General features: G+C 44.5%; 1 protein-coding gene across 2 annotated transcripts in view; it reads right to left on the bottom strand.

Annotated features, from left to right (window-relative positions):
• The window catches only part of zfyve27 (zinc finger, FYVE domain containing 27), a 208,579-nt gene that overhangs the window by 114,550 nt on the left and 78,155 nt on the right, over positions 1 to 15,874 (bottom strand). Inside the window, exon 8 of one of the 2 annotated variants that reach the window (XM_073027028.1) lies at positions 2,341 to 2,361. The exons of the other annotated variant lie outside the window; for it this stretch is intronic. Coding sequence (XP_072883129.1) covers positions 2,341 to 2,361 — 21 coding nt within the window. The remainder of the gene's footprint in view (positions 1 to 2,340; positions 2,362 to 15,874) is intronic. 2 annotated transcript variants of the gene reach the window in all.

The raw sequence follows: 15,874 nt of genomic DNA, 5'->3' as shown, positions 1-15,874 counted from the left end.
AATAGTGATTGACCGTAAGACATTCGGCCAGTCAGCCCATTGAATCTACTCCACTATTCTATCGTGACTGATTTATTCTCCGACTTCATTCTCCAACCTCCTCCCCATAACCTTTGATGCCCTTACTAAGCAAGAACCTGTCAATCACACTTTAAATATACCCATTGGCTTGGCCTCCATAGCTGTCTGTGGCAATGAATTACACCACATTCACCACCCTTGTTTTGATATAACTGACTGAGGTAGAGATCACCCTGTTGCAGTAGACAAGAGGGGCTGAAGAGTCTTCCCTTACTTCTATGATTTACGCTCCAGAAGTTAATCTCATGCATTCCTTGCTATAGGCTACCAACATCACTGAGCAGAAGTTAGTCCGTGGTTACCTATTCTATACGGTGTGCTGCCCTATATGGCCAGCACAGCATAAATGGTTTCATGAACTTCAATGGAACAAGGTTAGAGGTTCAGTACAAACAACAGCCAATATGCACATATAAGACTAAGATTATTGGTGAGCAACCTCTCTGCCTGTCAGAGTCATAGTGTAATATAGCACAGAGAAAGGCCCTTCAGACCAACCGGCCCTCACCAATCAAGATGTCCATCTAAACATCCTCCAACAATGAAGATTGGGGCAGGAAATGATTGTTAAATCTTGACTCGTTGACAGCACTGGGTTGATTCTGGACAGCAGTGATGAGCGAGGCATTAAGACCAGATGGCCCATGATTTAATAGATAGATAGATAGATAGATACTTTATTCATCCCCATGGGGAAATTCAACTTTTTTTTCCAATGTCCCATACACTTGTTGTAGCAAAACTAATTACATACAATACTTAACTCAGTAAAAAATATGATATGCATCTAAATCACTATCTCAAAAAGCATTAATAATAGCTTTTAAAAAGTTCTTAAGTCCTGGCGGATGAATTGTAAAGCCTAATGGCATTGGGGAGTATTGACCTCTTCATCCTGTCTGAGGAGCATTGCATCGATAGTAACCTGTCGCTGAAACTGCTTCTCTGTCTCTGGATGGTGCTATGTAGAGGATGTTCAGAGTTTTCTATAATTGACCGTAGCCTACTCAGCGCCCTTCGCTCAGCTACCGATGTTAAACTCTCCAGTACTTTGCCCACGACAGAGCCCGCCTTCCTTACCAGCTTATTAAGACGTGAGGCGTCCCTCTTCTTAATGCTTCCTCCCCAACACGCCACCACAAAGAAGAGGGTGCTCTCCACAACTGACCTATAGAACATCTTCAGCATCTCACTACAGACATTGAATGACGCCAACCTTCTAAGGAAGTACAGTCGACTCTGTGCCTTCCTGCACAAGGCATCTGTGTTGGCAGTCCAGTCTAGCTTCTCGTCTAACTGTACTCCCAGATAGTTGTAGGTCTTAACCTGCTCCACACATTCTCCATTAATGATCACTGGCTCCATATGAGGCCTAGATCTCCTAAAGTCCACCACCATCTCCTTGGTCTTGGTGATATTGAGACGCAGGTAGTTTGAGTTGCACCATATCACAAAGTCCTGTATCAGTTTCCTCTACTCCTCCTCCTGTCCATTCCTGACACACCCCACTATGGCCAAATCAATGATTTGGAAAAAAAGGAGACAGCAAAACTGGTTCTAGAGGTCTGCCATGTTATAAAGTTAAAACTGGACCCCAACTTAATCACCACCATGTCCTGTATATAACTTGCATATCTGTCACTGATGGAGCAACAGGAAATGTGGTTTGAGGACAGTTCTGAGATTGTGCTTTAAAGGTTAAATGTTATAGGTGAAAGATTGTGTTTAAGGGGAACTTGAGGGGGAATTTCTTCACTCAAGAGGATGGTGAGAGTTGAATGAGCTGCCAGCAGAAGTGGTGATTACAGGCTCAATTTTAACATTAGATAGGTACATGAATAGGAGGGGTATGGAGAGCTGTGGGCTGGGTGAAGGTTGGTGTAAGTAGGCAGAAAAATAATTCAGCAGACTAGATGGACCGAAGGGCCTGTTTCTGTGTTGTACAGTTCTCTGACTCTATTTAAACCCACATAACCTGACAAGAAAGTGCAGGTTATTTTGATACGAAGTCTACAAGACTGACCTATTTTTTTCTAAAGGAAATGTCTATCTTCCTGCAAACACAAAAGTGACTTATTCTCCAGTAAAATCCTCTCTCTCTTCAGTCAACCAAATGGCCCTGTGGCTTCATTCAATGGACTCAGATAGTGTTACAGTGATGTACTCTGAAAGCAGATCAGTACTTTAAAATCCACACAAACGGGTTTCTACCCACAGCCGTGAAGGAAACCACTGAACATTCAACATGATGCTACTCACCGTAACCAGCAGCTGATGCTCCTTTTGAAATAAGCAGCAGAAAGGGGAAAAAAACAAGTAAATTTGAAATATTAAAAGTGGATAAAACCCAATAGACTGTAGATGTCAATGGTTAGTACGCTGGAACTATACATAGGAGAAATTACACCACAGCTTAAGCATTGTGCGCAGTTCTGATCACAAGGGTGGTGTGCAGCAGAGGGTACAGAGCACACTCAAGAGGATCTTTTCCAGGAATGGAAAATGTCAGCCAGGACTGGATAGGCTGGAGATGTTTCCTTTGGATCAAGGGAGGCCAAGGAGAGATTTAATGAAAGTATATAAAATCATGAAGTGCCTGGATGGAGTAAAGAGAGAAGAAAGCCATTCCAAGGTTTTTAATGTACCTACCGTACCCTGGCATGGTAGCCAGTATGGTACACTGCAATGGAAGATGATAGTGGAGCGGCTAATGTAATACCTTACAGCACCAGCAATCGGGGTTCAGTTCCCACTGCTGTCTGTAAGAAGTTAGTACGTTCTCCCCAAGACCATGCGCATTTCCTCTTTAGGAATAGGCAGCCACGGACTAACTTCTGCTCAGTGACGTTTGTAGGCTGTAGCTAGGAATACATGAGATTAACTTCAGGAACATAAGACATGGAAGTGAGGGGAGGCCATTTGGCCCCTCTTGCCTGCTGCAACAAGACGATCTGGCATCTTGTTTGACTGGAGGAGGAATTTGGGGCAACACATCTCTACCTCAAGCAGTTATAATAAAACAAGGGTGTTAAATCAGTAGAATTCATTGCCACAGGCAGCTGTGGAGGCCAAGTCAATGGTATATTTAAAGCAAAGTCGATAGTTTCTTGCTGAGTGAGGACATCAAAGGCAGGAGTATGGAGTAGACAGGAAAATAAATCAGCCATGATGAACAGTGGAGCAGACAAGTGGGTTTCCTCTTTGGGGTCTTGTTTCTTCTCACATTTCAAAGGTGTAAAGGGTAGTAAGTTACGAGCATGCAGTGATGCTGCCCAGAGCATGGCAACACTGATGGCCTGCCCACAGCACATCCTCGGACTTACTGACCATACACGCAAACTGTGTTTCGATGTTTTGCGCCACGTGTGGCAAATTATGCTAACCTTTATCTTTATCTTAACCATTTCGCTTGGCAGCTCGTTCTGTATACCCACCACCTCTGCGTAAAGAAGTTTCCCCGCAGGTCCCTTTCAAACATCTCCCCTCTCACTTTGACCTTATGCCCTCTAGGGTCCCAGGGAAAAAGGGTATGCGTACATCCTATCCATGTTCCTCATGTTTTCGTACACCTCTATAAATTCAACCCTGTCCCCTAATAAAAGTCACAGACTGCCCAACCTCTCCCTGCGACTCAGATCTTTGAGTCCTTATAAGATTCTTACAAATCTTTGCACTCTTTCCACTTTAATGATGTCCTTCCTGCAACAGGACCAAATTTGTACTCAGTATCCAGGCGGAGCCTCACCAAAGCCTTGTGCAACTGCAACATAACATCCTAACTCCTACACTCAGTGCCCTGACTAACGAAAAACAGTGTTACAAATGCCGTCTTCGCCATCCTGCCCACCTGTGACTCAGAAAACCCTCTGTGCACAACAGTCCCCAAAGCTCTACCATTCGCTGTACAGATCCTACCCTGGCTTGACTAATAAAATTCTGTACTTCTAGTAAACCGAGTAAAATTTTGTATTTTGTTATTAGTTCTAGCCTCACCCAACCTGAGCAGGAAATGTCTGCTTGCATTTACCCTATCTATACCCCTCATGTCTACCTACAAATGCACTTTCTCTGCATTCTTTTATTGTTTCCCCTTATTCTACCTCAGCACGCTGATGTGATTGCAAGACAAGCTATTCCCTGTACCTCGGTTCACATGACAATAATAAACCAATTCCAAACAAATGCCAGACTACGTGGCAATTTGGACATTCCAAGAAAAAATGTTTCAAACTGTTCTTATACAAGAGCAGATTAAGCCCAAAAATACAGTACCTCCATCCAGAAGAAAAAGGGAACAATTTAGTTCAGAGCTCGTAACCAGAAAGATAAACTGAAAAAGCCATTATGGAGACCCAAGAGAGACTGCAGATGCTGACAATCTCGACCAACACACAAAAAGTGTTTTGTCTGAGATTGCCAACAGGTCAGGCAGCGTCTCTACTTTTTGTGAAGGCTGAGGAAAGTCCATCTCCCACCCCCCATCCTCATCACATTCTACAGGGGTTGTATTGAGAGCATCCTGAGCAGCTGCATCACTGCCTGGTTTGGAAATTACACCATCTCGGATCGCAAGACCCTGCAGCGGATAGTGAGGTCAGCTGAGAAGATCATCGGGGTCTCTCTTCCCGCCATCACGGACATTTACACTACACGCTGCATCCGCAAAGGAAACAGCATTATGAAGGACCCCATGCACCCCTCATACAATCTCTTCTCCCTCCTACCGTCTGGGAAAAGGCTCCGAAGCATTCGGCCTGTCACGGCCAGACTATGTAACAGTTTCTTCCCCCAAGCTATCAGACTCCTCAATACCCGAAGCCTGGACTGACACCTTGCCCTACTGTCCTGTTTATTATTTATTGTAATGCCTGCACTGTTTTTGTGCACTTTATGCAGTCCAGTGTAGGTCTGTAGTCTAGTATAGCTTTCTGTGTTTTTTTTTATTACGTAGTTCTGTCTAGTTTTTGTACTGTGTCATGTAACACCATGGTCCTGAAAAACGTTGTCTCATTTTTACTATACACTGTACCAGCAGTTATGGTCGAAATGACAATAAAAGTTGAATTGACTTGACTTGACTTGATTTGATCTGTGGAGGCCAAAGGGCACTACACGTTTTTGGTTGAGACCCTTCATAGGAAAGCCATCACACTACGATGGGGCATCCATGCCCTGTGTAAGATCACATCAGATCCATCCATGAGTTTGCCTACAATGGGTGACAGACCCGATGACACCTTACCCCAACGTACAGAAACTTTGACGCAATGCAGCCTTTGCGCATCAATGTCCTACGACAGTTATCAACTGCAAAATAAATTACAGGCTAGGGGCTGGCTGCTGCACCTCACCCTGGTTTGCTCTCCCAGGTGTGGAATCTGCAAACTCTCTACGGCATGCAATCAAAATAAACCAAGAGCAGCCATGTCCTTTCACATAAACCAAAAGAAAAATCAAAAAGCAAATACCGGAAATTGCACATAAATGATTGTAGAGGACACAGAGCCAAATAAAACCAGACATGACACGCATACTTGGCATAAAATTGGGCCTGAACATTTTATAGACTGAAATTGTGGTGTGTGAAATCAGTAACAAATGTGTTGACGTGCAATTCCTTTGCCACTATTTCAAAACAAATTATGAACCCATTTGTGTTCAATGCTTTTTGTTAAACTGTGAACAGAAGAGTTTCAACAAAATATGCACTGTTGCAATCATTAGATCATTAAATAATCCCCAGATCATCTCTGGGAGTTAAATAACTAATCAGCAGTCACTGAAAGGAGATGGAATGGCAAATAACTGTCGGGAATTACGAAGGACAGTGAGGCAGCAAGGAGGATCAGCGCAAAGACAGTTTTTCAAAGCTTTTCCAACAAGGTGGAAAGGTCTTCTTCCTCCTTCTGTAAAGCAGAAGGTACAAAAGCCCAAAAGCACATACCATCAAGATCACGGACAGCTTCTATCTGATTGCTATAAGGATACCGGTATTGATTTATTAATCAATAACATGCATTATGCTTGTCTTGCATAGTGATTACAAATAAAGTGCAAAAGGAGTGCAGTGGAGGTAAATGATAAAATTAAAGATCTTAATGAAGAAGATTGTGAGGCCGAGCCCATATTATCATACAAGAAGTCTGTTCAAGAATCTCCATAAACGTCCACTCCCTCAGGAAGCTAAAGAAATTTGGTGTGTTCTTACTGACTCTTACCAATTTTTATCAATGCACCATAAAAAGCATTCTGTCTGAATGCCTAACAGCTCGATATGGCAACTGCTCTGCCTGTGACCACAGGAATGTGCTCAGCACATTCACAGGAACCTGCCTTCTTCTCCATGCCTTCTGTCTATACTTCTTGCTGCCTCAGTAAAGCAGCCAGCATAATCAAAGACCCCCACCCAAACCAGACATTCTCTCTTCTCCCCTCTCCCATTGGACAGAAACATGAAAGCAAGTATCATCGGGCTCAAAGAGCCTCCCCTTTCTGATGAGAGAGGGGTGAAGAGCCACAAGGAATTGTGCAAACGTGCCACACACCATAAGACACCATTAGAAACATCCTCTCCATATCCACTCTATCCAGGCCTTACCAATATTTGATAGGCTTCACCAGGAACCTCATCTGATCCTTCACTATCCTGTTTTTACACAAAATAATCTTCAGTCATAATAAAAAATTATTTACAAGATTAAACCATTCCATGCCTTTCCATTCTTTACATACATGATCAATGCTTCCCATACTGTTCTAGCACTGCTGCCGCTCATGTGGCCCTCTGGGGTTTTATATTAAACACTATAATAACTGAGGGGCTTCCTCCCCCAATCCAGCACCGTGGTCCTTCTCCCACCGAGAGCTTTGCAGCAGAAGCAGCAAGCTGCAGTGCACCCCTCAGTGCGTACTCCTGTAGCACTCCACAGCATTCCTCCACAGACACCTGGATGCGCTGGTAGACCAACAAATTTCAGACAGACCAAAGAGTTTCTTTCACCGATTTGACGATCTGCCAGAGGCACTTGATGTTGGTCTCCAGCTGCATCCTTGGAAACAGCCTGTAGGCCGGAGAGACCTCTGTCATACAGCTCTTGGGGATGAAACATGATACAGGCCCTTTCATCCTTCTCAGCAAACCCAGTCTGCAAAAAGGTGAGCTTATGTCTCTTACCCACAGGCAGTGGGCTGTTGAGGATGATGCTCTGATAACGCAGGAAGAATCTGACTGGGAGGGCCCCTCTCAGCACCAGCCAGTCGAGGGTCTTGATGCCTGCTGGTGGGGCCTCACAACGAGGCATTCCGTCAGATGGACTGGACAGTCTGCCTGGGAAACTACCCCACTGTGTCTATTGAGTCCTTCTCCTGCAGTGTCTGCAGGAAGTTACTTGCTGACCACTGCCTGATGGCATTGTGAGCCACCGGGAGATTTATTCAAATCAAAGGAAGGGATGGAGTCAGTCAGCTCCTCCAGGGTCAGTGGCTGGTCCAGACTCTCCTGTGTGATAGACAACAATTTTTGGGAGGCTGTGGCCTTTCTATCATACAGGGTGGCATTGAAGAACCTACAGATCCTCAGTATATCTGTGTGCGACGATGGCATCTTGCTGTCCTCTTCCTTAAAGTTGTGGATCACAGAGCTCCCTCTGTGAATCTTCCGGAAGAAAAAATGTGACTGGATCAGAAGGTACTTTTGGAAGATTCGGAGGCTGGTTTACTGGCTTATCACATCTTGAAACTTATCACTCACATCCAGCCCCTTCAACTGCAGAAGGAGAGATTGCCCTAACTCTGGAGTTGATGCAATTCCCTTCGACCCTGTCATTCTTCTGAACACCTTTGCAGTTGGAAAACATCTTGCTGTTCTCCTTCATCACAACCCACCAGTGAACAGGGAATCAAAGAATGGTTCTCCATTCTGTGTATTCCTCTCTAGCTCATTAATGTTCTCTGAGGTCACCAACTTAACATTCAGTTTCCATGTCCCTTTGCCTGCTTTCTGGTCCTGTAGGTGACAGGAGACTTAAGGAGGTAGTGGTAAGTGAAGAACACTGGTGCGACATCACTGTCCTGGTTGAAAGGAGTAACCCACCTCCCACCCATAGGTGCAGTCCTTCAAGACTTTTGAAATGTGGAGAGTGTTTCTGCCTCTCTCACCCTTCCAAACAGTGAGTTCCATACCTCCTTCATCCTTTGGGTCAGACTAATTTTCCTCCTTTCCCTGCTAATTTCTCCTTAACCACTTTGTGTTGCACCTCTTCTACTTGCTGTCAGGCACCCTCATTATTATTATACACCTCAATTATGCCTCCCCTTAGCTTCCTCTGTTGCATACACAATACCCCTGGCTCATGTAGTCTTTACTCCAGTCCTGGTAACATCCTCAAAAGCCTCTCACGTAGCCTCTCCAATTCATTTTCAACTTTTCATACAATGGCGGCTACAGCAGCAAGCAGTGTTCAAGCTGTGGCCTGAAAATGGCCTCCATGCTTTTATAACCTTCTCACTCTGAAGCATTCGTGCCAATTTCAGATCATCCTGGGAGAGCCTCGAACAACGGGACATAGTAACAAGACAAAGGTCTGGTCCACTTAAAATGGTGGTGTGTCAAAATCTATGTCTCCAGGATTCTCTAGCCCAGAGAACTATGGGAATTGGATTGTTAGAAACAATTAAGGTGGAAGCAGATACATTTTTGAAAACTAAGCAGCTATATAAAACCTTTAGTCAGACCACACACACACACATAAAGTATTGGATGCAGTTCTGGTTGCCCCATTACAGTAAGGATGTGGAGACTTTGAAGAGAGTAAAGAAGAGCTTTACAGGATGTTGCCTGGATTAGAAGGCATGAGCTATAGGAAAAGTTGGACAAACTTGGTTGTTTTCTCTTGTGTTAGAGGCTGAGGGAAGACCTGATAGGGGTGTTTAAAATTATGAGAAGCACAGAGAGGGTGGAAAGTCAGAATCTTCTTCAGAGGTTAGAAGTGTCAAACACCAGAGGACAAGCTTTTAAGGTCGAGGTGGAGGAGTTTACAGGCAATGAGGGGGAGCTTTTTTAAAAACTTACATAGTGGTTGGTGTCTGGAATACATTATTGGAGCAGTGGAAGCAGGAACAGTGGCAAAAAAGGTTTGTGAACCCTTTGCAATTACCTGATTTTCTGTATTAATTGCTCATAAAATGTGGTCCAATCTTCATCTAAGTCACAATAATAAACAAACACAATCTGCTTAAACTAATAACACACAATTATACTTTGAACGTCTTTATTAAAAACATCGTTTAATCATTCACAGTCCAGGCTGGGAAAAGTGTGTGAACCCTTGTATTTAATAACTGGTAGAACCTCTTTCTAACGTCCATCAAACATTCCCTGGAGCTATTTCTGAGATGGCCTGCATGAACAGCCCTCTTCAGATGATGTCACAGCATTTCAATTGGGTTAAGGTCTGGGCTCTGGTTTGGTCTCCCTAACAGCACGGTGGATGTATCTACATCTCAGGGGCTGTACCAGTTCAAGAGGCAGCTCATCACCACCTTCTCAAGGACAACTGGAGATGGGAAATAAGCATCCACATCTCATAAAATAATAAACAAAAGATACACAAATTTTCTTCTTTTTAAACCATTCTGTTGTTGATTTACTCTTATGTTTCAGATCATTGTCTTGTTGCACCATCGAACTTCCATTAATCTTCAGGTGATGGCCGCTATTCTGACATTCCTCTCCTGTAAAATGTCTTGATACGGTTTTGAATTCATTGTTCCCTCAACAATTGCAAGTTGTCCCAGCCCTGAGGTAGCAAAGCAACCCCAAACAATGATGCTCTTTCCACCATGCTTCACAGTTGGGATGAGGTTTTGGTGTGCAGTGCCCTTTCCCCTCCAAACATAGTAGTGTGCATTTCTGCCAAAAAGTTCAACTTTTGTCTCATCTGTCCAGAGAACACTGTCCCAGAAACATTGTGGAACATCCAGGTGGTCTTTTGAAAACCTGAGACGTGCAGCAATTTTTTTTTGGAGAGCAGTGGTTTCCTCCGTGGTGTCCTTCCATAAACACCATTCTTGTTCAGTGTTTTTCTTATAGTGGACACATGAACAGAGGCCTTAGCGAGTTCTAAAGATTTCTGCAGGTCTTTTGTCATTACCCTTGGGTTCTTTTTCACCTCCTTCAGCATTGCACACTGTGCTCTTGGTGTGATCTTTACAGAACACGCACCCCTAGGGAGAGTAGCAACAGTACTGAGTTTCCATTTGTAGACAACTGCTCTTACTGTGGACTGATGGACACTCAGGTCTTTAGAAATGCTTTTGAATTGAATTGAATTGACTTTATTACTTATATCCTTCATATACATGAGTAAAAATCTTTATGTTATGTCTCCGTTCAAATGTGCAATGTGCAATTATAGTAATTTATAATAAATATTATGTACAACAGGATAGTCAATATAACATAGGAATACAGTTGCATCACCAATGAATTAAGCAGTCTGATGGCCTAGTAGAAGCTGTCCCGGAGCCTGTTGGTCCTGGCTTTTATGTTGCGGTACTGATTCCCAGATGGTAGCAGTTGGAGCAGTTTATGGTTGGGATGACTTAGGTCTCCAATGATCCTTCAGACCCTTTTAACACACCTGTCTTCTTAAATATCCTGAATAGCGGAAAGTTCACACCTACAAATGCGTGAGGGAAGTACAGTTCCCATACTAGGCAGTGATGCAGCCAGTCAGGATGCTCTCAATTTGGCCCCAATAAAAAGTTTAGGATTTGGGGGCCCACACCAAACTTCTTCACCAACTTCTCTTTCAACAGAATCTGAAAGAGGTGCTGTTGTGCTTTTTTCACCACACAGCCGGTGTGTACAGATCATGTGAGATTCTCAGTGATGTTTATGCCGAGGAACTTAAAGCTGTTCATCCTTTCAACCCCAGATCCATTGATGTCAATAGAGGTTAGCCTGTCTCCATTCCTCCTGTAGTCGACAACCAGCTCCTTTGCTCTTGCAACGTTGAGAAAGAGGTTGTTTTCTTGACACCACTGTGTCAGGGTGATGACTTCCTCTCTATAAGCTGCCTCATTATTATCTGAGATTAGGTCAATCAGTGTAGTGTCGACAGTAAATTTAATGAGCAGATTGGAGCTGCGGGTGGCAACACAGTGATGGGTATACAGAGAGTAAAGGAGGGGACTTGGTACACAGCCCTGAGGGGCATCTGTGTTGAGAGTCAGAGGGGTGGATGTGAGAGAGCCCACTCTTACCGCCTGCCAGAGATCTGACAAGAAGTCCAGGATCCAGCTACACAAGGCAGGGTGAGGGCCAAGGTCTCTGAGCTTCTTGTCGAGCCTGGAAGGAATTGTGGTGTTGAATGCTGAACAGTAGTCCAAGAACAGCATTTTCACATCAGCATCCTTCTCCAGATGTGCAAGGACAGCGTGTAGAGTTGTGGCGTCTGTTGATCGGTTGTATTGGTAGGCGAATTTCAGGAGGTCCAGTGTGGATGGCAGCATAGGTTTGCTAGCATGGTTCGGGAGGGTTTAAACTAATTTGCAAGGGGGATGGGACCCGGAGTGATAGAGCAGTGAAAGAAGTGCATGGAGTAAAGCCAGATCCAATAAATAGAGAGGCTTTGAGGAAAGAGAAGCAGAATAAAGGGTGTAAAGGTAGTAAGGTAGAAGGGCTAAAGTGCGAGTACGTCAATGCAAGAAGCATCAGGAACCAAGGTGATGAACTGAGAGCTTGGATACTGTTAGGGTTAATTCGAGACTGCCATTACAGGTCAGGAGTGGCTCACGTAATATTAGGAGACCGGAATGCGAGGGAGGGGGGGAAGCGAAACTGGGGATTCCGCTACACCGAAACTACTAGTGTCACGCGATTCAGTAAACAAAAGAAACAGGTAACTCGTGAGTGTATGGCATCGGGCCAATAAGATGGACACAAGTGCCCGATATTACCTAATATGTAGCGGGGGGTTGTGCTGGGGGGAAAAGGGGTATAAATAAGAGCAGATTGTAAGGGGAAGACGGAACGCGCCTTCTCCAGCGACCCGTATATTCGCTGTGCCAGTTACGAATTCTGCAATAAACCCAAGTTTTGTAATATTCCGGTGTTGGTTGTCTCTCTTCCTAAACGAACACAGGGCAGAATTTCAAGCCCAACAATACATACATGGAATTATGATGTAGTGGCCATTACGGAGACTTGGCTGGCACCAGGGCAGGAATAGATTCTCAATATTCCTGGATTTCAGTGTTTTAAAAGGGATAGAGAGGGGGAAAAAGGGGAGGAGGGGTAGCATTACTGGTCAGGGATACTATTACAGCTGCAGAAAGGGTGGGTAATGTAGCAGGATCCTCTTTTGAGTCAGTATGGGTGGAAGTCAGGAACAGGAAGGGAGCAGTTACTCTACTGGGGGTATTCTATAGGCCCCCTGGTAGCAGCAGAGATACTGAGGAGCAGATTGGGAGGCAGATTTTGGAAAGGTGCAAAAATAACAGGGTTGTTATCATGGGTGACTTTAACTTCCCTAATATTGATTGGCACTTGATTAGTTCCAAGGGTTTAGATGGGGCAGAGTTTGTTAAGTGTGTCCAGGAGGGATTCCTGTCACAGTATGTTGACAGGCCGACTAGGGGAAATGGCATACTAGATCTAGTATTAGGTAACGAACCGGGTCAGGTCACAGATCTCTCAGTGGGTGAGCATCTGGGGGACAGTGATCACCGCTCCCTGGCCTTTAGCATTATCATGGAAAAGGATAGAATCAGAGAGGACAGAAAAATTTTTAATTGGGGAAGGGCAAATTATGAGGCTCTAAGGCCAGAACTTGCGGGTGTGAATTGGAATGATGTTTTTGCAGGGAAATGTTCTATGGACATGTGGTCAATGTTTAGGGATATCTTGCAGGACGTTAGGGATAAATTTGTCCCAGTGAGGAAGATAAAGAATGGTAGGGTGAAGGAACCATGGGTGACAAGTGAAGTGGAAAATCTAGTCAGGTAGAAGAAGGCAGCATACACGAGGATTAGGAAGCAAGGATCAGATGGGTCTATTGAGGAATATAGGGTAGCAAGAAAGGAGCTTAAGAAGGGGCTGAAAAGAGCAAGAAGTGGGCATGAAAAGGCCTTGGCGAGTAGGGTAAAGGAAAACCCCAAGGCATTCTTCAATTATGTGAAGAACAAAAGGACGACAGGAGTGAAGGTAGGACCGATTAGAGATAAAAGTGGGAAGATGTGCCTGCAGGCTGTGGAAGTGAGCGAGGTCCTCAATGAATACTTCTCTTCGGTATTCACCACTGAGAGGGAACTTGATGATGGTGAGGACAATATGAGTGAGGTTGATGTTCTGGAGCATGTTAATATTAAGGGAGAGGAGGTGTTGGATTTGTTAAAATACATTAGGACGGATAAGTCCCCAGGGCCTGACAGAATATTCCCCAGGCTGCTCCACAAGGCAAGGTAAGAGATTGCTGAACCTCTGGCTAGGATCTTTATGTCCTCGTTGTCCACGGGAATGGTACCAGAGGATTGGAGGGAGGCGAACGCTGTCCCCTTGTTCAAAAAAGGTAGTAGGGATAGTCCAAGTAATTATAGACCAGTGAGCCTTACGTCTGTGGTGGGAAAGCTGTTGGAAAAGATTCTTAGAGTTAGGATCTATGGGCATTTAGAGAATCATGGTCTGATCAGGGACAGTCAGCATGGCTTTGTAAAGGGCAGATCGTGCCTAACAAGCCTGATAGAGTTCTTTGAGGAGGTGACCAGGCATATAGATGAGGGTAGTGCAGTGGATGTGATCTACATGGATTTTAGTAAGGCATTTGACAAGGTTCCATGCGGTAGGCTTATTCAGAAAGTCAGAAGGCATGGGATCCAGGGAGGTTTGGCCAGGTGGATTCAGAACTGGCTTGCCTGCAGAAGGCAGAGGGTCATGGTGGAGGGAGTACATTCAGATTGGAGGGTTGTGACTAGTGGTGTCCCACAAGGATCTGTTCTGGGACCTCTACTTTTTGTGATTTTTATTAACGACCTGGATGTGGGGGTAGAAGGGTGGGTTGGCAAGTTTGCAGACGACACAAAGGTTGGTGGTGTTGTAGATAGTGTAGAGGATTGTCGAAGATTGCAGAGAGACATTGATAGGATGCAGAAGTGGTCTGAGAAGTGGCAGATGGAGTTCAATCCAGAGAAGTGTGAGGTGGTACACTTTGGAAGGACGAACTCCAAGGCAGAGTACAAAGTAAATGGCAGGATACCTGGGAGTGTGGAGAAGCAGAGGGATCTGGGGGTACATGTCCACTGATCCCTGAAAGTTGCCTCACAGGTAGATAGGGTAATTAAGAAAGCTTATGGGGTGTTAGCTTTCATAAGTCGAGGGATAGAGTTTAAGAGTCGCGATGTAATGATGCAGCTCTATGAAACTCTAGTTAGGCCACATTTAGAGTACTGTGTCCCGTTCTGGTCGTCTCACTATAGGAAGGATGTGGAAGCATTGGAAAGGGTACAGAGGAGATTTACCAGGATGCTGCCTGGTTTAGAGAGTATGGATTATGATCAGAGATTAAGGGAGCTATGGCTTTACTCTTTGCAGAGAAGGAGGATGAGAGGAGTCATGATAGAGGTGTACAAGATATTAAGAGGAACAGATAGAGTGGACAGCCAGCGCCTCTTCCCCAGGGCACCACTGCTCAGTACAAGAGGACATGGCTTTAAGGTAAGGGGAGGGAAGTTCAAGGGGGATATTAGAGGAAGGTTTTTCACTCAGAGAGTGGTTGGTGCGTGGAATGCACTGCCTGAGTCAGTGGTGGAGGCAGATACACTAGTGAAGTTTAAGAGACTACTAGACAGGTATATGGAGGAATTTAAGGTGGGGGGTTATATGGGAGGCAGGGTTTGAAGGTTGGCACAACATTGTGGGCTGAAGGGCCTGTAATGTGCTGTACCATTCTATGTTCTATACTGCAGATGTAGTCCTTGACCAGCCCCTCAAAGCACTTGCTTATTATTGAGGTGAATGCGACAGAACGCCAGTAGCTTTGTAGCTTTTACCAGCTTCATGTATCTCTACAATTCTTCTTCTAAGGTCCTCTGAAAGTTATTTTGATCGAGACATGGTGCACATAAACAGATCTTTCTGGAGAAGAGGCAGGCTCTATCAGTAACCTCACTTTGTGTGTCTTTTTTTTAAGCACAGGGCACCTCTACAACCCACACCTCCAATCTCATCTCATAGATTGGAACAGCTGGTTCCAAATAGCTTTTGTAGAAGGCATTACCCCAGAGGTTCACATACTTTTTTTGAACCTAGACTGTGATTGTTAAAATGGTGTACTCAGTATTGATGAGAAGTTGTTCAATTGTTTGTGTGTTGTTCGTATGGACAGATTGTGTTTGTCTATTCTTGTACTTACATTAAGCTCAGACCACATTTTATGAGTAATTAATGCAGAAAACCAGGTAATTGCAAAGGGTTCACAAACTTTTTCTTGCAGCTGTGGTTTGGTGGAGTTTAAGAGGCTTTTAAACTGACTAGCTCGATGCATGAATGGAGGGATATAGATCATACACAGGAGGAGGATATTGAGCATAAACTCACTTTAAGACCAGTCCCCAAAAGTGGGCAGAATGGCCTGTCTCCAATGTAGTACTGCTCAGAAGTGTAGTGGCTACTGTAACACTTTACAGTGGTGGCAAGGTTCAATTCACACTACTGTGTGAAAGAAGTTTCTATATTCTCCCAATGACTGCATGGGTTTCCTCAGGTGCTCCAGGTTCCTCGCACATTCCAAAGACA

The sequence above is a fragment of the Hemitrygon akajei genome, chromosome 23 (assembly GCF_048418815.1).
Source record: "Hemitrygon akajei chromosome 23, sHemAka1.3, whole genome shotgun sequence".
NCBI classification, from domain to species: Eukaryota; Metazoa; Chordata; class Chondrichthyes; order Myliobatiformes; family Dasyatidae; genus Hemitrygon; species Hemitrygon akajei.
The sequence above is the reverse complement of the archived record's forward strand: the minus strand, read 5'-3'. Positions and strand labels throughout refer to the sequence as shown.